At 41.5% G+C, this 24,807-nt stretch overlaps 2 protein-coding genes and 1 long non-coding RNA gene across 7 annotated transcripts in view; 1 reads left to right on the top strand and 2 right to left on the bottom strand.

Annotated features, from left to right (window-relative positions):
- ACO1 (aconitase 1) overlaps window positions 1–23,605 on the top strand; it is a 45,027-nt gene extending 21,422 nt beyond the window's left edge. The window contains exons 8-22 of one of the 2 annotated variants that reach the window (XM_019517027.1): window positions 1,017–1,117; window positions 2,180–2,296; window positions 3,670–3,829; window positions 6,024–6,159; window positions 6,824–6,908; window positions 8,202–8,358; window positions 8,880–9,004; window positions 9,132–9,236; window positions 9,964–10,106; window positions 11,879–12,026; window positions 14,111–14,233; window positions 16,317–16,502; window positions 18,924–19,073; window positions 20,482–20,486; window positions 23,562–23,605. In XM_019517027.1, the coding sequence (XP_019372572.1) occupies window positions 1,017–1,117; window positions 2,180–2,296; window positions 3,670–3,829; window positions 6,024–6,159; window positions 6,824–6,908; window positions 8,202–8,358; window positions 8,880–9,004; window positions 9,132–9,236; window positions 9,964–10,106; window positions 11,879–12,026; window positions 14,111–14,233; window positions 16,317–16,502; window positions 18,924–19,037 (1,700 nt within the window). In that variant the 3' untranslated portion in view covers window positions 19,038–19,073; window positions 20,482–20,486; window positions 23,562–23,605. Of the gene's footprint in view, window positions 1–1,016; window positions 1,118–2,179; window positions 2,297–3,669; window positions 3,830–6,023; window positions 6,160–6,823; window positions 6,909–8,201; window positions 8,359–8,879; window positions 9,005–9,131; window positions 9,237–9,963; window positions 10,107–11,878; window positions 12,027–14,110; window positions 14,234–16,316; window positions 16,503–18,923; window positions 19,287–20,481; window positions 20,487–23,561 lie in introns of those variants that run through there. The other variant, XM_019517026.1, reaches the window with a different exon arrangement.
- LOC109297328 lies at window positions 130–4,280 on the bottom strand. Its single transcript, XR_002097282.1, has 3 exons — window positions 4,207–4,280; window positions 1,761–1,762; window positions 130–487 (listed from the first exon to the last, which is right to left on the bottom strand). It is a non-coding gene; the product is annotated as an uncharacterized LOC109297328 (long non-coding RNA).
- Window positions 23,606–23,789: 184 nt separating the features above from the next.
- DDX58 (DExD/H-box helicase 58) overlaps window positions 23,790–24,807 on the bottom strand; it is a 46,203-nt gene continuing 45,185 nt past the window's right edge. For all 4 annotated transcript variants that reach the window (XM_019517024.1, XM_019517025.1, XM_019517023.1 and 1 more), the window contains one exon: window positions 23,790–24,399. In XM_019517024.1, coding sequence (XP_019372569.1) covers window positions 24,100–24,399 — 300 coding nt within the window. In that variant the 3' untranslated portion in view covers window positions 23,790–24,099. The remainder of the gene's footprint in view (window positions 24,400–24,807) is intronic.

Genomic DNA, 24,807 nt, shown 5'->3' with positions numbered 1-24,807 from the left:
CCGGGTGAAGTTTGTTTATGAAGGCTCTGATTTTCAGATTACCCATGGTTCAGTAGTCATTGCAGCCATTACCAGCTGTACCAATACAAGTAACCCCTCAGTTATGCTAGGAGCTGGTAAGTGTGTGATTCTTTTACTTGTAGAAGTATTTCTGTGACTTTAGTTCTGCATCTTAACAAATGAGGCCAAATGGATCTTTCTATTGTCAGTGGAGTCTCACTGAATATACTGTCTAAGGTTAGAAAAAGGAATCCTGGAAAATACTTGGGTTTCTACCTGGCAATTCTAGCTAACAGTTTAATTTGCCTTTTCTCATTCTGTCTAGCCTGTAATGCAAATCAACTTAATTATTACTTGTTCTACACCTCAAGGTGTTAAGTATTGATGTAGGTGCAAGTAAGGGCCAATATTACCATATGTACTCGAATCGAAGATGACCCTGAATTTGATTATATGCAGAGCAGGTGTGCTTGATTGTGAGAGGAAGCTTTAACTTTAACAACTGGCGCTGAGACTTGGAGATGTAGACCTCAGTTTGCTGGTATAATTCTGTTGACTTGAAAATAATTTCTTTTGCTCACCATGGGTAAGAAAGGGGCTGAAACTGGAACCACAACAGCATGCATTTTGGTGCTAGCACTTTTATAAACCTCTTAGGTCTGCACAGGGACTATTTGATATGTTATAAAAATGCAACTCTTCGTCTCAGGTACTGGGCAGCTGGTGAGATAAATCATGCTTGTAAGCACTCCAGCGTAAGAGATTTTCTGCTGAAAAATCTTTGAGAACTCGACTCAAACTTTGGGGTGTAAATAAACTACCTAGGTTTGGGATAATCTGTGAGCTAGCAGATTCTCTCTTCCTGCTTTTTAGTAAAACAGCAACTAGGTGTATGTTAAGCTGTTGCTAATAAAACCTTCCTACAAAACGCCTTGTTCTGCCTATTTAAAATCTTTGGTTTCTTTGGTTTGACTGTTTTTTTTTTTCCTTTTATTTTATAATATCTTTCACTTTAGGCCGTGATGAAGAAAAAGTTAAGCATATAAAGAAATACCTTGAAGCGGTGGGAATGTTTAGAGACTTCAATAGATCATCTCAAGATCCAGATTTCACTCAGGTTAGTAGACTGCTCAGCATTTAGTCTCTAGTCTCCCTTTTATTCCTCCAATTCACCCTTTCCTTTCAGTATTATTTACATTTGTTAATTTCTATTTCATCTTGCAAAGGTGGATTTCAAAAGATGCAAGGAAAAATATAGCCTGACTTTTTAACTTTCCATACTAACTTTCTTTGTAGTCTCATCCCCAGTTGCATCTTTTTGTAGCATGGTTAGTTATCCATGCCAGTACCGGGCTTTTAAGAAGCTGGGTATGTGACACTAAACAATACAAGCTGTCTCATTCAAGAAGCATGGGGAACTGAAAGGGTTTGTTTACAGAAACCTCAATAAAAAAACAACAGCCCCTCATTGTTGGCATTGCTAAAGCAGACTTTTCACTTCTTTACTGTGAGAGAACTTATTAGCCAGGGTTTCATGGATTTAAAGAAGGGAAGAACCAGTCCTTATAATTAGGAAACATGGGGGTTGGAGGTGGAAACAGAGCTAAATTGGGTTTGACAATATCTCAAATTTTGTAATGAGAGAAGATTACGTAAACCTAATGCCACTAATGAGTGGTGAATCACAAATTGTTTGCCTATGTGCTGTATAGTGTGTTTGTGTTGTATTTCCCAATGTTAGCAGTAGGATGCATGTTGACTTCTGAAGACAAGATGGAGGGGCAAAATTCTCAAAATTGCCAAAGCCATTTTAGGCTCCTTTTTACCTGGGAGGCAACAATATTGGAACTTGTAACTCACCTCAGATGGCTGTGAGAAAAAATTGCCCTTAAACGCTTTCTTTGGGTGGCGTAAACACTAAAACTTGTAAGAAACTAAATAGCCCCTCTGAAGTCAATGGTAGCTATTCATAGAATGGTAGAAAATTAAAGTTAGAACTCATCTAGTGTAACCCCCTGCTTGAAGCAGGACCATCCCCAACTATATCACCTTAACCTATTGATGTGCCTTGCCCCAGTTCTTCAATGTATACACGTGTCTTTTAGAGTAATGTTTCTTCCTTTGTTTTGCTTCATGTTATCGCTTTGGTGAGAGATTCTTTGTTCCCCCTGTTGTCCAGGTTGTAGAGCTGGATCTCCATACTGTCGTGCCTTGCTGTAGTGGACCCAAACGACCTCAGGACAAAGTAGCCGTGTCAGACATGAAGACGGACTTTGAGACTTGCCTGGGAGCCAAGGTAAGTGTGCTTTGCCCCACAAACTGGAATGTCTGTTTTTTTCAGAAGCTGTCTGGTATTTAATTGACATGATGTGTTGGTGTAGTTCAGTACAAGGGACAAATTATTTCGTGTGAAAGAACATTTCCTGCACTTTCACTTGTAGGTTAGGAAACAATCGTATTGAATAAGTAGTTGAGAAGTAATGGTTCTCAAATTGTAGGTCATGGAATGTAGGTGGCTTATTAGGGAACCACTGCTGTATTGAAGTAGAAACTCCCTTGTGCTAATTGTAGACTAATGAAAGGATGCATCTATAATCCATCCTTTGTAGATATACCTGAGCAAAATTTAAATTAGCAATATGTAAAGTAACTGTATTACTGCAGCAGTGTAGGACTCAGCCTGAGGTATAACTTGTCAAGTGTTGTTCCAGTTTATCCAGTTTGGCTTCATACCCCATGCTGCCATAAGTACACAGCTAGCAGTATCCAAACTGATTAGTGTGGGTATGTTTACATGAGCTGCCATCATTAGGACTTCCTACAGGTTTCTAGAGGTGCCTTATTTTTAAGAAAAGCAAAATCAAAAACACTTAAGGGGTCTTTGGTGCTTTTCATTGGATGGAACACAATGAATAAAAACTAGACTTGGGTTCTAATCTAACTGCTAAAACCCAAACATCCTTAAACTTTGGATTTGAAACCAGATCTAAACTTTTGCAAATTGGGCTTGTTTCCTTAAAAGTGAATTCGTATGAAGAATTTAAAATGTATATGTACATTTTGGGTAATAGCCATGAATTGTTGTCTTACATTTTTCAAATCCAACTAAATTGATGTTTCCTGTATTTTTTCAAGCCTCTTATCATAGCCAAATTTTGAGATTGACACTCTTCATTTTTTTTTTTCAAACTATCAATTGTTAGACTACTATGCCATCTCTCAACATGAACTTGTGACCATACGGTGTTCTTATATTTTGGACATAATGGCCAGAATGTCTGAGAGCATTATGATAGATGGATACCTATTTCCCAGCAGGCACTGGAGTACAGTTTGATCTGGGTTCCAGGAGAAACTGCAGAACTCAGAACTTGAATCTGTGCAGTCCTCTTGTGCAAAATACCTCACCTTTCTTTCTCATCGTTTAGGGATGATAGGGTAGTAGTAATCCCAGTAGAACAAACCAGCTTAGTTGAGTCACCGAGGACTAACCTAGGGACCCCAAGAACTTAGAACGTGAGCTGATGTTTGACTGTGTATGTAGAGGAAGAACTGTAGTATACTCATCACTTGACACTGAAAAGGCCTGCCAATGACTGTTTATTGCAACACCTCAACTTACACATTTGGGCTAACTGTGTTCTTTTGGCTTTGATCTTTCCTTTTTAGCAAGGATTCAAAGGATTCCAGATTGCCCCTAAACATCACAGTGACCGGGTGAAGTTTGTTTATGAAGGCTCTGATTTTCAGATTACCCATGGTTCAGTAGTCATTGCAGCCATTACCAGCTGTACCAATACAAGTAACCCCTCAGTTATGCTAGGAGCTGGTAAGTGTGTGATTCTTTTACTTGTAGAAGTATTTCTGTGACTTTAGTTCTGCATCTTAACAAATGAGGCCAAATGGATCTTTCTATTGTCAGTGGAGTCTCACTGAATATACTGTCTAAGGTTAGAAAAAGGAATCCTGGAAAATACTTGGGTTTCTACCTGGCAATTCTAGCTAACAGTTTAATTTGCCTTTTGTCATTCTGTCTAGCCTGTAATGCAAATCAACTTAACTATTACTTGTTCTACACCTCAAGGTGTTAGGTATTGATGTAGGTGTAAGTAAGGGCCAATATTACCATATGTACTCGAATCGAAGATGACCCTGAATTTGATATATGCAGAGCAAGTGTGCTTGATTTTGAGAGGAAGTTTTAACTATCTTGCAGGATTGGGCAGAATATAGCTAAACTCCTTTTGCCATTTGCACGTGACTTAGCTTTTAAGTGGGGGCTTTTTACAATGCCAGACAATTGCTTATATTATTGAGCTGATTGAACTGCCCATAATCAAGTTTTCTAACACTTCCCTGTGTTCAGTTGGGGTTCGATTGGCCGAAGTGTTGAACACTCAGTGGCTGTCATTTGTCATTTGAACCCGAGCTTGAACTTGCAAACAACTATGTAATATGAAGTACTTAGAAAAATCTGGTCCAAGGTGTCTCAAATTGGGCACCTAAAGTAAATGGACCTCCTTGATCTCCTTTGGTGTCTTTACATGGGCCCTGGGTAATTGCAACATGTTGGAGCAGCATCTCCACATGTCTGCCAGCACCCTTTATGCTTTGTTCCCATTTGAAAGAGGGAGCAAATACTCCTCTCCCTCCCCCATCTTCCAAACAAAGGCATGATGTGATGGTAAATCCATGTCTCTGTGAAACCCTCCATTACAGTGGTGCTCAACATCACAGAAAAGCCAACAGGATAGTTTAGAATTCTGCCTTCGAAGTGGGGTTTGACTAGTATGCACTAAATAAAATGTGGGATTACCTATTAAGCAACAAAAAGATGGCATGCCAAATAGCTGCTCACTGAGTTTGCACCATCCTTTCTGGGAACTGAATACGGCTTGATGCTCTGGAGGGGTGGCAGCAGGGGCCTCATTATGCATTTCTGAATTGTGTTATAATACATATGCAGGGATCCTGAACTAAGGTGCCCAGGTTACCTGATTCTGGCATTTGCTGACATTTTTCTGAGTGTCCAACTTTGCGGCCTTTCATGTTCTATTCAAGTAAGGTCTTTAATGGGTAATTCACCAGACATCAGTGTTCTTGAACTGGGTGAGGCTCATTAATCATTGTATGGTCATCTAAAAATGTCTGGTTTGACTATATACCTACAATTCCCATTTACTTCCCTAGAAACTGTGTGTTCAGCACCTGTGAAAGCTGAACCTTTATTTAAGTGCTTTGAACTTCAGGCCACCATGGCAGTGGGTACTGTGGTTTAAAATCTGTATAGTTGCCATGGTATCCATGCTGTTTGGTATCCGTGTGTGGTATCCATGAATGGAAGGCTGCAGCCTTCAAAGTCCTTTGCTACCAGGACCACTGATTTCACCTGGATTTAGAGAAGTTGTTTAAAAGACATAAATACCCAGCGATAGTCAGGATCATTTCTGTTAACGTGGTCCATATCCTAAAGATGGTTATACACTGCTATGAATGGTTTGCTTGTTAAAATAGCAACAAAATGCTCCTTAAATAACCTGCAAGTTGTAAGAGTACTTGCTTGTGCCAAGGGGCTAGATTTCCTGTTGGCAAATGCATCTGCATTTGAGGCCTGTGATCCAATGCCAGCAGTTAGTTCAGTCCTGGGTCACCAGTCTGTCATATGGAATGTTATATGGCTCCTTTTCACTGTTGTTTGTAAGCCACTTGTTTTGATGCATACAGATAGCTCCAGCATTATCTAGGTACCTAAATTTTATCTGCAGTCTGTCCTCGTTCTAACCAAGCTTCAAAATGTACCTTTGAATATAGCTATCCATATCTTACTGACTTATTGTTGCTCTTGTTCCATGGAGATCAATGAACTCATGCATGTGTTTTTTCTGAATTGTGGTGTGAGAAGACCAACCAGTGGGGAAAATGGAATCTTTCAGTTAAGCTGTTCATGCTGCCAGCCATGTTTCTTTCTTTCCTGGAGGGTGCCATTTTTAAGAATAATTATGGATGTCTTTTGTGTTTTCCAGGATTGCTAGCGAAGAAAGCTGTCAACGCTGGTCTGACTGTCAAGCCTTACATTAAAACTAGCTTGTCTCCAGGAAGTGGCGTAGTGACTTACTACCTGAGGGAGAGTGGAGTAATGCCTTACCTTTCTCAACTAGGGTAAGAGGGATTTTCATTTTATAGTCCCAGGGCTTATGATTCTTAAGCATAAACGAGTGATGTAATAAGGTAATGAAAGATGCAGTTGAGCCCAGAGGGCCCAGACTTACCTAAGCTGTTGTAACACCATTAAGTCAGGTGACTCTTATACCAGCTAAGCACCTATCCTTTTTGACAGCTGGTTTTTCTTTTTCATTCTTTTGTCAAAGATTTGATGTCTTGAAGTAATGGAATGCCTTGTTTCTTAAATGTAATTGTTTTAAAATAGCATCATGCATAAACTCCTGTACTAGAAGTCCTTGTTCGATACCAACAGGCAAGGCATCATTCCCTATTCAGTGTTGAAAAATAGATGCCTAGTATTTGCAATTGTGTGCACTAGTGTCTAGCTGTATGCATAATTATGTACATATATCTCTTTGTGCATGTCAGCTGGGTGCACATGTGCATGCAATTTAAAAAATGTGCAAAGTTTGGATTTTTTTTCTTTTATGGTATTAGTAATAAAACAAACCATTTTTGCAACACAGTTCAATTTTGTCTGCAACATAACACATCTTAAAATAGGCATAGCTTCATTATCATATAATATGCTTTACCGCGCAGCAATTGATATCAACTACTATGTTTAATGATTTCCTAATATGTTTAACACTACCTGCAGGTTTGATGTTGTGGGTTATGGGTGTATGACCTGCATTGGGAACAGTGGACCTCTACCAGAGCCTGTTGTTGAAGCCATCACTCAGGTAGGCAGCTGCAATCAAATCTTCCGCAGCATGTAGCAGCAGGGTTTTTTTTTTCCCAGAGTCGATTCATTTATTTCACTTGGGTGACCCAAAATCATTACTCACTCCACTTTTCAAAACTTGGTTTTCATTTGGAGAGAGCCTGGAAGCTCTCATGCCCTGTAGAGATCTTGGGTCAGGTAGGAGGTTGAAAATTCCTTGACTTAAGGAAGGTTTAGCAATGATTTATTTTTTTGTCAGAATATATTTCTTGTTCCTTACTCCTGAGCAGCAAATGGTGTCAGGCCACTAATACACATGGTTTTATTGAAGACCTACAGAACTCAATTTATATAGGGTGAAGTTAGGCACCTCCAAAGCAATATTTGCACCTGCTGTTCAACTAACATATAGTGATTGATTTGGCAGTTTTCTGTTACCGGCATTGAGATTGGCTTGTAGTCATATCTCTGTGTGCAAAATGTTTTTGGGATAGTTCAGTATTTGGAAGCTTTCAAGGAAGACCAAGGTGCTTCAAGAAGATTGCAGATATTAAGGTCACAAAGGACTATTTTTGATCATCTGGTTTGTCCTTCAGAAGAATGTGTCATGGGAAAAGATGGTCCTTGTGATTCCCTCTGATCTTCATCTTTCTTCTAGGGTGGTAGCTATACTACCATTTAGATTAGTGATCAGCAGCCTTCCTTTAGGCTGCAAGCTGGCATGTCCCAGTTTGTCAGAGACAGGTTGCTGGGCAGGTGCTAGGACCCACCTGCTGCTGACACTTTTTCCTGCAGTGACATGGGGAGACATCTGCAGCCAAAGTTTCCTGCTGCTGACGCCCCATCTCCATGGGCTGGATCAAATCACACCAGGCCGGATCCAGCCCATGGTTTATAGGTTTCCCACCCCTGTTCTAGATGAGAAATAAGGAAGAGGTCCAGAGGACATGTCATCACAGAAGATGCCTGGTTGTTTTTGGAAGAGCACTCCCGCTTGCCCACTCTCCAAGTCATATCCCATCTTTCAGCCTTCCTCATGCCATTTAACTATGTCTCTGCTATGTGTTGTCCTAAGTTATGCTGTTCTCCTAGCTAGCTATCTTGTTCCCTAGTCAGCTTCCCAATAGTGGGTCAGTAACTGTTCCATGCTTCCATTTCTCTGTGGAAGCTACTTTAGGGATCCTTTGGAAAGAAAAGTGATGTGAATGTAAATGATCACTCTGATACCAAATGCATACATACACCTGCCAAATGCATTTGAGCAAGAAGCCTCTTAGATTGTTGTTTTGATGTTTTCTTTCCTGTTTTGCAGGGAGACCTCGTAGCTGTGGGTGTGTTGTCTGGAAATAGGAATTTCGAGGGTCGTGTCCATCCCAACACGCGTGCCAATTACCTAGCCTCACCACCACTGGTGATAGCTTATGCTATTGCAGGGACCATAAGGATTGACTTTGAAAAAGAGCCTTTAGGTAAGAAGACACTGGGATTCTTTCCTCCTGTCCCTCAAGGGATTCTTTCCTCCCTTCCCTTCCAAAGTGAAATCAACTGATGTTAAGATTCTTAATGTCTGAGTCCAGAGCGAGCACCTCTTCAGCATGGGTCACTGAAGAGGCCAGTGAATTGCTATTAGGATGCAAAGCCTGTACCTATAGTGGCTACTAGGCACATGAGAGAGAAGCCCAAATATCAACACCTTCTAAACTTGTGGAAGTTTCTTCTTGGGTTTATTAACTACTAGAGTCTTGATGGTTCAAGATGGGGGCATGTCAGAGCTGGAAGGTACTAGCTCTGCATGGCAGCATCTACTGACAAATATTAGTTGGGAGTACACCCTGTTTCTTTTCACACTGGAGTGTGTGAGCACCTGTTCCACATCAACCTTCATATAGCCTAGCAGAGCTCCTGTGAGTAGATTATAGAGAAGTGGGAATATATGTGGAAATATTGACCAAACTATTTTTTAATAGACCATATGCATGGTTTCCTGCAGGAGTAAACGCAGAAGGGAAGATGATTTTTTTAAGAGACATTTGGCCAACAAGAGATGAGATCCAGGCTGTTGAACGTCAGTATGTTATTCCTGGGATGTTCAAGGAAGTCTACAAGAAAATAGAGGTGAGTTAATCTCTAGTGCGACATGTTGTTTGACTTGATATGTTGAAGGCTTTCCTACCTTAATGTAAGTTTCACTTGGAAAAGTTTTGCCCAAAGACGTAATTGGATGGGGATTTCTCTTTTTCAGACAGTAAATGAATCCTGGAATGCCTTAGAAGCCCCATCAGAAAAATTATATACTTGGAATCCCAAGTCTACATATATAAAGTCTCCCCCTTTCTTTGAAAACCTGGTAAGTACAGGGTTTATTTTTTTCCTTCCAAAGAGTTTTCTGTTCACTTCTCTGAATAACAACATTGAATGTGTATTCAGGGTTTTAGTCTGTGCATGTCTGGAGTAATTCTGCTCATACCTTTTGTAACATAGCAACATGCTTGTGACTTATACCCATGTGCTTGGTCTTTCACTCTTAGGTCTTTCCTTTTTATTTTATTTACTACTTTTTTAGTTAAATTTTTGGTAAGGACTTTCCAAAGCAACCTAAATGACTTGTGTTTTGGAAATTCCATCTTGCAAAAAAACCCCCAAAAAACAAAGAAAAGAAAAGTAGAGAAGTAAAAAGCATGCTATTTAAAAAATGTTCTGCTCTGAGATGAGGTAGGCTCTCAGCTCAGTGTTTTTTAGATATTAATACATTTGACTATCCAGGTACAGAAATTAGGAAGCATTCTGTATTTTCTAACAGCAGTTGTACGAACAGTGAAAGAACAGCAAGTATATGAACAGGGAGAATCGGTCATCAGAAATCTGTATGTCCCATGCTGTGCAGATCTGGGCATGTCTGAGGAATAATGTTGTGTGTAAGAAACCATCTTTTGCAGCTAAGTGTGTGTGTGTGTGTGTATGTATGTATGGCAAGATATATTTGGTCATTTTCACTTCTTCATCTTCTTTTTACAATTATCTGAAGAAATTCTGGGAAATTTTTATGATGAGTTGTTCTGCATTTTGCTTGCTAGACTTTGGAGCCGCTGCCTCCTAAATGTATAGTAGATGCCTACGTCCTGCTAAATCTTGGAGACTCTGTAACAACTGACCACATATCTCCAGCTGGGAATATAGCAAGGAACAGCCCTGCTGCCCGTTACTTAACCAACAGAGGGTAAGTCAAGTTTCCTCCTTCCAGAGAACCTTGCCACGTCCCAGGTCCATCAAAGGCAGCAGCAACACTTTTTCTTAGACTTTAGCAGGACTAGATTTTTTTTGTCTCAAATGCACTTCCTTTGCAATACAAGACTTCTCCTTTATGGGTCATTCTGAGCCAAAGAAGCTGCTGCCTAGATCTTCAGTCCTTGCCAGTTGCAGCAGCTGCACTGATAGTCACCAAAGCATGTTGCTGAAAACATCTTGTTTTTGTGGTACTGCTGTAAATGAGTTCCAATTTTTTTTGTTTGTCTTGAGTTGACTTAATGACCTAGAGGGGAATGGCTTCCCATTTTGCTTCACAAGCAATGTGGCAATTTTGTTCCCTGCCTACCCCCATTCTCTCAGAACGGTCCAAATCTCTTAAAATCAGAAATACACCCTAACTGTGCTTTTGTAACAGTTTATCCAATCATTTTGTAAATAAAATGGACTGAGGTAACATGGGTCATTGAAGGCAAATGTCTTGCTTCATTTGTTCTAGTGATGTCAATCAGTTTAAAATCTAATTAATCTCACATTCAACTTGTGTAATAAATGCAACATGTTTCAACCACACTTCGGCAGTAGCCCAGTACAAACTGCAACTCTCTGTACCACATGCCTGTTACAGGCTGGGTTGAGAAGTAGTCTTGCATGTATAGTTGGGCTGGGGCTCAGCTGTGATTCCTACACTTCTTTTGATAAATTAGGATTCCAAATATTCTTCCTCACAGATACCTTGTGTCCGTCTATTTGTTTACCTAGTAACCTAGACCAGGAATTACTCAACCCCCAGCCCAAGGACCAGATACAGCCCATGGCACCATGTCATCCAGCCAGCAGGGCTCCTCATCAGTCAAAAAAATTGGTGGTTGGAGAGTATTGGCAGTGATGACACTCCCTTGATGCCAAATTTTGGACCTTTAGAAAGTCCTGCAGGCTAGATAGTGTGGACACAAGTTAAAGTGGGTGCATGAGGTAGGGGCAACACAAGGTGGGATCTGAGTGCACAGGGCCTGATTTGGGAAGTACAAGATGGGATCCAGGGGTGTGAGGCAGGATCTGGTGCATGGGGCTCCAGTTAGGCAGCACAAGATGAGATCTGGGCAAGTGGGGCCCAATCCAGGTTGCACAAGGTTGGATCCAGGTAACACGAAGTGGGATCTTGGTGCACAGGGCCTGATCCAAGCACCAATCAAACAAATCTGGCCTGTGAACATGTGCTGCACCATGTACCCAGCCCATGAGGCCAAAAGGTTGAGCACCACTGACCAAGACTAAGCACTCTAGACAGGGACCGTCTTTGTGCAAGGCACTATATACATGATCAGAACTATGGAATCTCTGGTTGTTGCAGTTTTCATATTCATTGGGAACTTATTGATGATAAAATGGGGAATCTGAAGTGGTTTCTATTGGCTTTTGTGGCTGTGAATCTAATAAATGTTGACTGTAATCCTGTTGTCATTGTGGTGTGTGGTAAAGGACTAACAGTGTTTTGACAGCTATTCTAGGCAGGTTCTGGGTTATGAGAACAGGCTGGCTAGAAAAGAATCTTAAAAATAGAACTAATGTATAGTCAAGAGCTGCTGACATAATGTGTTTGTGGGACTCTTGTAAGAGCCTGATGAGAGAGCTGTTGAACCAAATTTAAGTGTGGCTGGATTTGAACTGAAAAAGGTCTCTTCATCACTTTAAAGTATGGTGGTACTTTGATTTAAAAACAGACCTGTTTTTTTGTGTTTTAAGTTTGACTCCTAGAGATTTCAACTCTTATGGCTCCCGCAGAGGTAATGATGATGTCATGGCCAGAGGAACATTTGCCAACATTCGCTTGTTAAACAAATTCATCAATAAACAGGGACCTCAGACCATCCACTTTCCTTCTGGGGAAAATGTGAGTAAAGTGGGGCTGGCTGTCTTCCCACAGTTTGATTGGGTTTGGCATAGTAACCTGTTCTTTAAATCTAGGATGGCTGGAGTTAAAGGGGGGGGCAGGGGGTGTTCCTTTTTCTGCAGGTTTATTGAGTTGTATTATTTGTCCAGTGGCAGCTATTTTGGAAATTGTGGCCTTGGACACGCATTACATTTGCAGTGCTGTATGTGGCCTGCAGCACCACAGAAATGTTCCTGTTTTGAAACAGGAACTTCTGTAGTGCTAGGTCTTGTAGTGTCACAAAATGTAATGTAATATGTCTAGTTACTTGTAGTGCTACAGAGGATCTGTTGACCCCTCAGCATCCAACAAGACTCTGCTTTTCCTCCCTCCCCCCCTACCCCTTTGAAGGGTGAGGCAAAGCAGCCAATTCCCTGACGACCCACACTGCAGCCCAGTTCTGACCTAAGGTTACAGCTCTGTTCACCACGGTGATCTGTCATGCAGTTTGCTGCTGCTCAGGGAAGCCAGTGCCATCACTGCTGTGGCAGGAATGGGTGCTGCTGCCCCTGTAGGAGCAGCATTAGGGAGGGCTACTGCTATTCTGTTGGGGTCCTGGAAACAACTGATGTCCCAGCAGGGACTGACGGGTCATCGGTGCAGCAGCAGATGTCCTCACCTGGGACTTGTTGCTGGGAGGGGGTGCAGAGCAGAGGAACACACCTATTCAGCAACTATGGACTCGAGCCGGGGAGCTCTGAACAATGTGTACACCACTCACTTTTGTAGTGCTCCAGAGTGATACAGCACTAGTAGCATTACAAACAAACATATGCCCAAGACTATGTTTAACAGGGCTTATAGAGGACCAGTGGAGAACCTAGTTTTACATAGCATGCTGTATTTCAGTGTATAGGTCGACCCCCAGCTTTCTGATTTGAAAGGTAAGTATTTTCATAGGCACGGAAGTTGAGGCTGGGCTCAGGGCCACAACAGCCAAGTGCTGAGCCTGTCCCTGTCCACTGTGAGCAGTGCATACTCAGTCAAGTGCTGAGCTCAGCCTCATCCCCTGCAAGTGGCACTGAGTCTGGTGCTGCTCTTGGGGGACAGGCATGGGGCTGGGCTCAGTGCTTGGCTGGCACAACCCCCATCCCTTGTGAACAGCAGTGGTTGGGCCACACCAGTGCCACTTGCAGGGGATGGGCCCTCACCAGCCGAGTACCAAGCCCGGCCCTGGTCCCATTCCCTGTGAGCATCACTGGACTTGGTGCTTGGCTGGTGTGCCCCATCCCCTGCAAGTGTTACTGCTGTGGCCCAGGCCCAGGGGATGGGGTTGCGCCATCTGAGTCCAGCTCCGTGCCCAATTATTTGATGTGGTATCGTGTATAAGTCAAGTCTGATTTTTTTTTTTTTTCTTAAGACCCAAAAATTGGGCTTCAAAACCCAACTTATACACTATAAAATACAGTATCTATTGTTCTGTTCTGGTCACCTCTTGTGAGAATATGGAAAAAGTGATAGTGGCATGGAGGCACCTTGTCAGTAAATTCTGGATGACATGTAGTTGTTTTGGGAATAAAATGTTGGTATAATGCCTATTCATATGACCTGAAAGGAACAAAACTTTGGAAGTGGGTAATATCTACGAGGGTGTTTAAAAAAGTAATGGTAATTTTGAAATGAAACCATTTTGTGTGCCATGATCACTTACTGAACTATATCACTTCTCTACACAGCGCTAAATAATGGGTGCATTTGATGCTACTGCTATCAGTTTTTACTGCTGCTGTGTAGCTTCCCACTCATGGCGCGCACAGTGGTTTTGTTGTGAAAATGCTGTTACTTTCTGAATCAGTCTTGTGTAACCACATCAGTGTGTCCAGTTATTATCTGAACAGGGTGGCCTGATTGTAACTTATGTCTCACTCCCTTGATGCATGATGATAGCCATTTGCTTTTGATTGTGGAAAACATGAAATGAACCAGTACTGGTGTGAAGCAAGGAGCTAGAGCCCCCTTGTGGCAGTGCTTTTTTGGTCTCTCTTACCTCTGTACAGTTGCATTTCCCCACCAGGTTTGCAATGTGCCTGGTCTTCTCTTTCCAGCTTGATGTGTTTGATGCTGCTGAAAGGTACATGCAGGCTGGCCAGCCCCTCATCGTACTGACTGGTAAGGAATATGGCTCAGGAAGCTCTCGGGATTGGGCAGCAAAGGGACCTTTCCTGCTGGTGAGTGGCTAATCTTTAAGGGAGAACGAGGAAGAGAGAAGCCAGGAATGTTTGGGAGGGTGGTATGGGTTCCCCCCATTTTTGACAAATTCCTGAGTATCTTAAGAGTAGCACCCTAGAGCACAAATTCCCTCTTCATTTAGGTGTCCAAGTTTTTCAAAGAAATATCCATACCATGTTTTTTCATGCATCCATTTTAAATAGGATATGGCACCCAGACATATATGACGAGAAAACTCTTTAACCATAAACACTGAGAATTTAAAGATCATATTTGCCTGTTGTGGCTTCCTGTGGATAAACTAAGTGGCATTTAAGAACAAGAGTTACATTTATATCAGAACCTCCTGCCAATAGGTGCTGGATCTTTTTTTTTTAAAGTTCAGCAGTGACTTAGCCCATATTAAGATCTGTGCTGGAAAAGCAAATTAAAAATTAACTCATCAGACTTACTGACTAAGAACTGTTCTGTTCTATAGGTAGTGTTATATTTTGCAATTGTTATGTTGCTACACAAGACTGCCTTTCTGAAAAGGGCCTAAGGTTGTAGTATGATTAGTAAGATACAGGCTTAGGCAAGTATGTTTGAATGAATGAAAGTGCCAGGATTTGCAGTTTGTGTGGTATTCAGATAATTGATGGTGGGTATCTAAGAATATTCTTCTCGCAGGAAAATGCATGATTTTTGTCTAGAAACTCCTGCTAAACATGCAGAGGTTGGTGTTTTGTCTGCCTGCTCTTGAAGTTTAAAATTTAATGCCCATCATGAATTCAAATCAAAGTTAGCCAGTAGTGCTTCACATTATGATTAGTGTTTAGACTATTGGTTATTTGCAGACTCCTTAGCAACAGCTTAGGAACAAAGAATGACTTCATAGCCAATAGGGTTTATGTGGATCATTCATTAACCAAACTGTGGCTAGATATTTTGTTTGTTTGTCTGTTCATTTGTTTTGGATAATTTCAGTCTTATATGTAGTATAAGAAGAGCTGGAGGAGGAAGATATGTGCAGCCACATTGTGGGTTGTCATCTGGCCCTTTACAGGGACTTTTGGCCTTTGTTATCATCCCTCTAGCATTACCTTTAGTCCTTTCTAGGAGGGTTGGAGGATAGGACTGCAATAATGCCACAGTATATTTACCACTCTTTGAGATGGGGACTAGTTTAATTCTGTGTTTGTCCAGCACCATGTACAAAGGGCTCCTGGATACTACTGCGATACACTTTTTGTAAAGGGAATCTACTGCCATTTTAGCAAATGAAAAATAAATTTTGCTTTTAACTTCCTTCATGAAAATGTAATGGAACTTCTGCTTATCTATGCATCATCCTTCTGCTTGTTCAGGTTCTTTCTGAGGGTCTGGACTTAAGTGGAAGTTTGTACTTAAACTTGGGCTATTTTAAGTATACCTTTTATTGCATTGTTCAATACTGTGATTAAATATAGTCTAGAAACTCCTACTAGTGATGCAGAGGTTTGTGTTTTGTCTACCTGCTCTTTGTTTCTGTATGGGCATCTAGAAAATGGCTATGAGGCACAATATTGAAACAAATCCTTAGCATAGGCACTCATTGCAGTGAAAGCTTACTCAGGCTGCCCAGGTACATGCTTCTGTTCTTTGTCTGGGACAGGGGCAATGCCAGCCTCTTCCTGGTGTGGGGGCTGAGCCTCTGCGGGCTGTGGCAGGCAGCATTGGCCTTGGTGGGGAGGAGGAAGGAGGCAGGGCTGGGGTGGTGCCAAGGCAAATTTTGGGATGACTGTAGCTCCCCCCTTGCCCCTCCCTAATGCTGCCCTTGGGAAATTAAAAAAAAAAAAATTAAATGTCAACAAAGGTTAGACTTTCAAAAGACTCATGCTTCCCTGCTTGGGGACTCCTCCAAAAGGATCCAGTTTTCAGAGAGTGCTGAGCACTGAAAATCAGGGAGGCCCCTGCATTTGTGTAGGAAGCTTGACATCTTTGTTAGACTGTTGGGCTATAATTGTAGTACAGCAAGAGAATACATTTTGGTTGGATGCTTGTTTTCCCCACTCAAGAGATCATTCAAAATGTAAGTGCAGTTAATCTGTTTGATTTTTCCAGGGCATCAAAGCCATTATTGCTGAGAGCTATGAGCGAATTCATCGCAGTAACTTAGTCGGAATGGGAGTGATTCCCTTGCAATACCTGCCTGGGGAGAATGCTGAGACTCTAGGCCTTACTGGACGGGAACGCTACACAATCATCATTCCTGAAGAACTCAAACCAAGGATGAATGTCCAGATTAAGGTAAATGAGATACTATGGATCAGATTTTCAAAAGCATTTAACAAATTAGAAGTTCTACATAATAGCATTTTTGGTCTAGTCACAGGTATGGTAGTAAGCATACATTCTTACGGGGCTCTAGCGTGGCAAGAGATAAAATCAACGTGCTTAGAACTGTCGATAACATAGCTTAAGGATTGATGAATTCCCTCAATATCTTGAGTTTGATTTAATCCTCCCCACCCCTTTCTCCAGCAATGAATCGCAGTAGTCATGCTGAGATCTCAGTAACGTACAGCTTATTTGGAAACATTTAAATGCATTATATCCAAATAAATGAGAAAGTAATGATTGGGAACCACTTAACAGTCTAGGTGATTTCCAGCCATTCCCAATAGGCTCCGATGGTATAAACAGGTGCTGTCAAATGAAATGGATCAGCTGTGGCAGGATCTGTCCCAGCAGAGTTAATCCACTTGACTGGGAAAAAGCACGTTGCCTGTTGTTCCATATTGGGTGGGGGCCCAATCCTAAGGAACAGTGGATGATGTGTTCCATGCTCGCAGAGGCATGCCACAGAAATTGCCTAGGGCGCATCTCTTTAAGAGGGAAAAGCTGGGCAGGTGCCCAAACCTGTGTGGGGATTCCTGCAGTGTGCAGGACTGGGCCCCTCAAACACTGTGAGCACCCGCCCATGGCCACTGGAGAGGAAGGGCAGCTCTGGGCTGATTGTGCTCTCCTGCCATAAAGCTAACAGACATCTGCCACAATAAAGCAGCAGAAGCTATTATCTCCCCTTCTCACAGCCACCAATTTTGGCATTGATGGTATGACAAATGGTATAGATCTTCGTTAATTTTTATGGTGGTAACAGGAAAAACAGTTATGGCAGCACTAAAGCGATGTGTGTTTGCATGCTGATGCACCTGCCAGGCAGGAAATCTGAAAAAACTAAAGATGCTTGATGTTGGAGAAGTCTGTTGCTTACCAATCTCTTTGAATATCTGCCTTGACTTCTTATTACTAGTTATGCCTTGCAAAAGTGATGATATTTAACAGAGAGCCCTGGTTTACACTGGTGTAGAGAGTCAGATTTGGCCTACTCACATTTTAAATCAGTTTATACTGGTTTGATATTAGGAAGAACTTTCTCACTAGGAGGGTGGTGAAGCAGTGGAACAGGTTACCCAGTGAGGTTGTAGAATCTTCATCCTTGGAGATTTTTAAGTCCTGGCTAGACAAAGCCTTGGCTGGGATGGTCCAGTTGGGGATGGTGCTGCTTTGAGCAAGGGGTTGGACTAGATGACCTCCTGAGGTCCCTTCCAACCCTCATTGTCTATGATTCTATACATGCCTCATTGGGGCAGTCTGTATAGCAGCTAGCATGATGAGATACTGCACACTACCTGGATACAAATAGTAGCAATCAGTTGTGCCCATTCTGGTCAAATTTTTAAATTCTCTTAAAATGAAGGAACTCCTGCTGCCAGTGAATCATTTAATGAACTGGCAAAACTGTACAGACTGTGTTCATAGCTCCTGGAAATGCTTATTGATCAAAAAAGTAGAGAGGTAAGATTTTTCTCTTGTAGCCAGTAACAGAAACACAAATCAGTGCTTGGTTTAAAAAACAGAATAATAAATTTAGAATAAAAATAAACTAAGATCTAGGTATTAAAGGTATTTTTTTTTATATAGCTGGGGCTGTTTCCCTTCCATAGTCAAGGATATCCATCTTCAGGGAATATGTAACCTTTCATGTACCAAGGCAGAAGTCCTACATGATCCCTTTTTACCTGGCCATTATGAGGGATTCATGTTCTTTTGAAGCATCTGGTTCTGGGCAAACACACAATACTGGACTACATAGACCAATAATCTGAATATCTGTTCCTGTGGCACTTTAATAGCTGCACATTGACTGCTTCTTTCCTAATGTTTTTTGTTGCTCAAAGTTTCAAATTTCACATGAACCCCTGTTTGCTTTTTGAACCTTATTGTTTAGATCCGTGGTCTCCAAAGTGGGGTGTGCACAAGACTATCCATTGGGGTGCAGGAAGAAAATATTAGAACTTCTATTTATATAAATGTACATATATTGGGGGTGTGTGCTCAAAAAATTCTTACTGATAGGGGTGCACGATCAAAAAAAGTTTGGAGACCACTGGTCTAGATAGCTGTTAGAGCTCTACAAATTGCTGCATTTGCCTATTCTAGAAGGGGCAGAGTGTATGCGCTAGCTTGGGGCAATCTGCAGAGGGTCCCCCTAATAAAGGTTGTCTGTTACTATTACTTTTTATAACCTGAACTATGGTTTCTGGACTGTGGTTTTCTGACCTGTTAATCAAGCTATCAAATAACATGCATTGCATTGGGAACTTGCATGTTGTCCTCTCTCAGCATGACCTGGTTTGTTTTGTTGTTTTCTTTTTACTCCCACAGCTGGATACTGGGAAAACCTTTCAAACCATCATGAGATTCGACACTGATGTGGAACTCACTTATTTCCACAATGGCGGCATTCTGAACTACATGATTCGCAAAATGGCAACCTAATCAATGCAACACTGAGCACATGTCCAGATAGAAGCCTAAACTGAAATGGTCTCCTTGTGGATTGTATCATCAAGGAGCTTATTTACACTCTTAGCGCCACGTCCAGACGAATGCAGCTGTGTGGTATGTGGCGCCACAAACACATCTGCGGCGCCACATACCCCACATTCAGTTGTTTTTCACACTGCAAGGGAGAAGCAGAGGGTTTTTTGACCCCTGGATACCCAGGGGTCAAAAAAACCCACGGAGTAGAAAAGCGGAGTGATGCATGCAGGGGCAGTGAGCACCGGTCAAAAGTGGAGCTGGGCTACACAAAGCCATGCTGCAGGTGCTGGCCAGGCTTCATGCAGCAGAATCACTGCCGCTGCAGCCCTGGGAGGTCCCTGGGTAAGTCTGCCTCTTGTACTACCCCCACGGGAGCCTGTCACATGCCAGAGCATGTGCACCATGGGCATTCCCCAGAGACAGCTAGCAATGGTGCAAGATGTGCTGCTGCTGGTTGTCCCTAGGGAATCAAATGTCCACACCACATGTGGACGTGGCCTTAGGCATCCAGTTTCTTGACATTTAAAAATCCTCTTATCTTCCCCAGTTAAATTTCTTCTTATTATTGTTTTGTATGGTGGCTGCACTAATGGACTGTTCTAGTATGTGGAGGTTAATTAAAAAAGAGTGCTGGAGTCTGTTAAGTATTGATTGCTGATTTGTATACTCAGTCCATTTAGGGTTAGACACTGTCACCAAACTGCTTCTTTCAGTGTTCCAGAAGTTAACTGACAGTGCAAACAGGGGCGTTTTCTCCTTTTCTGATTTTGGACTAAGCATCAAACCCTGACTTGCTTTTTCTTGCTTTTACAGAAGTTGGCCGGAATCCCTCAGAGTCTAATGCTGAAATGTATTAAATGGCTTAGCTGTTATAAATTACAAAAAAATGTGAACTTTTTTCTTTAAAGTCTGAACCCTAGCTTTTATGAAACTGTGGGTCTCTTTCTGGGGGGGGCGGGGAAGGGAAAAATTTCTAACTAATGAAATTAAATCTATTTTCAAACGTAAGTTGACATGGATTTCTTTGTGTAGTGTCTAAATCTCTGAACAAATTTACAGCATGAACCTGTTACAGGAATATGTTTGAGTTACCATCAAAATCTAATCCCAACAATGACCTTTATGCAGTCCATGAAAGTACAAGGTATCTAACCCAAAAGAGGCATGAGAATAGCTTATAATCCTGTTTTTCCTAGAGAAATGAATATTTGTCTCTTGCTTTATGAAGAAATAATACAGCTTCCAAGTGAATTCAGTGCTCTGTCATGGCTGAAATCAGTCTTCCACTGCTATGAGAATTGTAGCTCTGCTTGCTTCTAGGAGAAAGTGACCATGGGGATGCAAACTATTTAATGGAAAACTATATGGAAAGGGGGAGTGTAAACCTTCTTAGGAGTGATCATAGTTTTTAAAAGACAAAAGTTTCTTTATTACTGTTCTTACTATTATAATCCAGTCCTACAAAGAGGGCATTGAAAGTTCATTCTGTAATGCCTGGTTGAATAACAGCATACCTAGGAAAAGTTAGGTTATGTCTAGAACATTGCAATCCCTTTTATGATAGTTATTAAGTGCAAGAACACTTTCTGTAATGGAAAATTTCTAAAATCCTGTGGAGGGAAATAATATAATAGTGGCCATCAGTTTCCCACCAACTTTCAAATCCCTTGTTTGCTACAGTTAACATGTTGATACAGATAGCAACCTGTCTGTAAAGAGGCCAGTCTTGAATAGTAAATTACAGATCTGTCATGCAGCTTCCATTAAAGCAGTGAATGAATGTGTTTTCCTGAAGAATTAACAAAACAATAACGGTAGCAAAAATATCTGTTTGCGTACAGATAGCTAGGCTTTCCAGAACCATGCTCTGACCTGTTATGAGCACTTGCCAAATGCAAAACTAAGGATAGAAAAATTATAGGTAGGGAGGTACCTATTAAAGCATAGCTAATCACTGGATGTTAGTTTTGACAAACAAAGATTCTAACATGAGGGATTAAGTTAACTTGTTGTTGCTGGTAAAGCAAGAAATATGGTTTGAATTATTTTTTTCCCAAAATGTTTTAGCGACACCTTCCTTCTACCATATGTAAATGGTCAATGACTGGCAGTGGTGTTTGACATTAACTGAGTGGCATTCCTGAATAGCCTTTTCTTAAAAAAAAGAAAACACTATTTAACTGAATAACATGTTCAACTGAAACTTATGCAGGTGTCTTCACAAACATTGGCGATGCGTAGGGGGTGCATGTACATGCACCCCTTGCAAAAAGGCACCACAGACTGTGGCGCCTGTGGGCAGTTGCTGCTTGCCACCCGCCCCTGCCCCTCACCACCGACACCACTGGTGGTGTCTGTGGGCAGTCCGTGATGGCCGCTGGCCACCACCAGCGCTGCCAGCGGTGTCTACAGGTGGTCACTGACCACTGGTTGGTGCTCGCTGCCACCAGCACTGCAGCTGCCTGTGGCAGCTCCCCACTCACCTCTGCCACACTCCCACCGCCAACAGCACTGCTGTGACCTGAAGGAGCTCGCCGTGCCCCTCCAGCCTGCAGGGGCATGCAGCATTCATGTTTACAAACAAGAAAATGTATTAAATAGGTAGTATTTTGAGGCAACTCTCCATAATTAAGTTGAATATCTCTCTTTTAAACCTGTTTTTTACCACTCCCACCCCCAAATTTGGTTCATTTACAGAAATGAACTAACTATGCCTGCAATTTCCTCTATATTTATGCAGAAGTATGTGGGAGAAAATTAGTACGAACAAGTATAGAGACACATTAAGGATTGTAACTTTATAGCCTTTACAGATTTCCCATAGCTCATCAGTATGAGTGACAAGATGGGGCTCCCTATAATAATACCTTTTGATATAGGAATTCATGGCATTTCACTTTTGTCTATATACACAGAATTTATCTTTGCATGTCCTAGCAGATCAGCTGAAAAGAAATCCTGTGTTTAGCTGCATCTACATGTGTGCCTTACTGTGCAGTAGGATACTTTACTGCACAGTAAAGCATCACCATCTACATATGCACCATAATTAGAATGCAGTAGGATAGTACCTGTATCTGACAGCAGAGTAAATTACTGCACTTAACCACACATGTAGATGGTGACATCAGGATTAGTTTACTCTGGCTCAGAGTTTATTCAGTTACATTACTTGCATGTGTAGATGTACCCTCTGAGAAGTAAAAGTGCATGTATTTGGCTCTGAAAGTGCTAAAATAGCTTACAAATGCAGTCTGGTCTTTAGGCAGCTTCGTTTTGTTTTGCACAAACAAACTCCCAATGGTTAACTTTTTAGTTTCTCTCTGGTAACTAATATGGCAGCAATACAGCTGGTGGGAAGGACCAGCAAAGAATTGCTAGAATTCTTAGGGTGTAGGTTACAATTTGCATGTGCTAACTCTAGAAATGTTGGACAGTATTAAAGTTAGTGTGTGTTGTCAGCAGCTGAACGTTAAAGGTTAACACCCTTTAATGTGCACAGCTGTGACCTGCAACTATAGGGCTGGTGAACAGAAGTGTGGCTAGGAGCTGTTAAGTCTGCTCCATGCCTGCACAGCTACAGCAGCTGTGTAGGCTTCTCCAGGATTGGGCCTGTGTCACCTTAGCATCCTCCCTGGCTCCCTCAGAGTCAAACCCTTGAGCCACCAACAGTCCCTGATCTCTGCACTGGTACCCGGGGCTTTTGCCCCAAACATGCTGGTTGCCTATGGTACACACACCACAGGGTAGTGATCTGATCCAAAATTTTGTCTGCCATTTGATCAGTCCTGAATTCCAAACAACTATTCAGAAATCAAAGAGCTAGAGCATGGTATTTTAAATGTGCAGCTGGAGTACATATTTTGGAGTGCTTTTGTTAATTGATTTCAAGACTACAAAAAGACACCTGTGTGGATCACTGTTAGAGCTCTGCTGGTTGTTGTTTTACCTGTTCTAGAAGATATTTAGAGGGGAGGACAATGCATGCGCTTGCTGGCAGTAAATCTCTCTAGGAGTGGGTTTTCTATTACTGTTACTTTCAACAACATGTATTATAGTTTCTGGACTTCCCCTCTGCCTTGATCAAGCTACCAAACAACAAAATGCCCTCCTGTTAGGCCATGTTATTGTTATTAAGCTAGCTACAAAGTTTAGAGCTCAACTAAAGGGTTAGATCAGGCAAACTCTGGTATTAGAGATCACAGGGGGAAAGTGTATATAAAGCTACTTTAAACTGTGAAAGTGTTTTGCATGGCTTTTGGAAGACTGCAAAATATTTATACCCCTCCCTCCCCCTGCCATATAATACAGACAGCTGTTATAACCAGAGAGAAACTGGTGTGACTTTTTCTAGTGGAAGCTGGGACTGGTAAAGATGCATTAGTTCCAAGGTATTTATCCTTGTGTGCGTGTTCACTTGCATTTTTTACTTGTTGCATGCATGCTTTTCCAACCAATTTGCATAGCAAACCCCAAAAGATAACAACTTTAAAAAAAAAGTCTAGCTGTAAAAGTGATAAGTTGAGTAAGACCATTACACTTCAAAGAAAAGTTGCTTATTTACGAAGGACAAATAGTTGAGCAGGAGCCTGCTATTTTATGGGTCTCAGATGTATCTCTCCAGTATCACCACTAAAACAGCTTTAAGGCATCTTTTACAGCCTCCATTCAAGGACAAACACTTCATACTTATTTTTAAAGCATGTCAGTCAATGGCAAGCAGCTTTCAATATTGTTTAAACTGTTTAGATAACAGGCCTTTTGTCTATGAAGCATGAAGAGAAATTCCAGGAACACTCTTGCTATGCACAAAATAATAGGCAGCTTCCCTGCTCCTGGTATGAATGCTGTAACTAAAGAGGACCTCCACCTCCCTTTTATCCCTCTAGCAATTTGGCCACTGTATACAATATCATCCACACTTTTAGTTTGGAAGAAGAGCATTTGTTAACACTTAACAGCACTTGCACACATATCAAAAAGTTTCGTATGTAAATTAACAGATTGATCTGAGCTCTTAGCAGGACATTTCTTTAACATCAAATTTCTTCAGTTCAAAATCAATGTGAACCCACTTCCGGAAAACTGACTGCTTCCCAGTTGCAATGTCCTCCACTACAAAGCTTTCAACTTTGATCACTGGCAGGTTGTCAAATGTCTTGTACCTCATTGTGATGCCCCAGTCATGCTGGCATTTCAAATCTTCACAGTACATCTTACATTTTTTCTCAAAGTGGCCAAATTGCTTTCCTTTTGGATGAGGACGTGTTCTAAAACGGTTGCGGAATTGCTTATCTATGACAATGTGTTGGGAGTCCTAGTATGATAGGGAAAAAAATGAAAAAAAAATATTTTCAGTACTACAAGGAGCTTCATTTACTGGATATGTCAAAGAACCATAAAACACACTATTACAACTACTACTATGCTCCCTAACATGTTCAGTGTTCAGTCTACTTTACAGCTGACTCCACTGAGGCAGAAGGTACTAATCTTTCCAAAAATATGCCACCACTTACAATGGCGTTAAGTGTCAAGTACCAAGACCTCTGACTAATTTTGATTGATTCAAGTGGCAACTATTAAGAATCTATGGAAGTTCAACCCAAGGTGCATTATCCAAGGTAATCCTACCTCCCACTTACTTTAATTCTCCATGGCCTCATTCTTCCATCTAAGATAATATTAATTCTTGTAGCAATTATAGAAAAAACATTCACTTAAA

This window comes from Gavialis gangeticus, unplaced genomic scaffold, assembly GCF_001723915.1.
Source record: "Gavialis gangeticus isolate Ggan-Ray unplaced genomic scaffold, GavGan_comp1, whole genome shotgun sequence".
Taxonomy (NCBI): Eukaryota; Metazoa; Chordata; order Crocodylia; family Gavialidae; genus Gavialis; species Gavialis gangeticus.
Note: the sequence above shows the minus strand (reverse complement) of the source record. Positions and strands in the feature narration are given on the sequence as shown.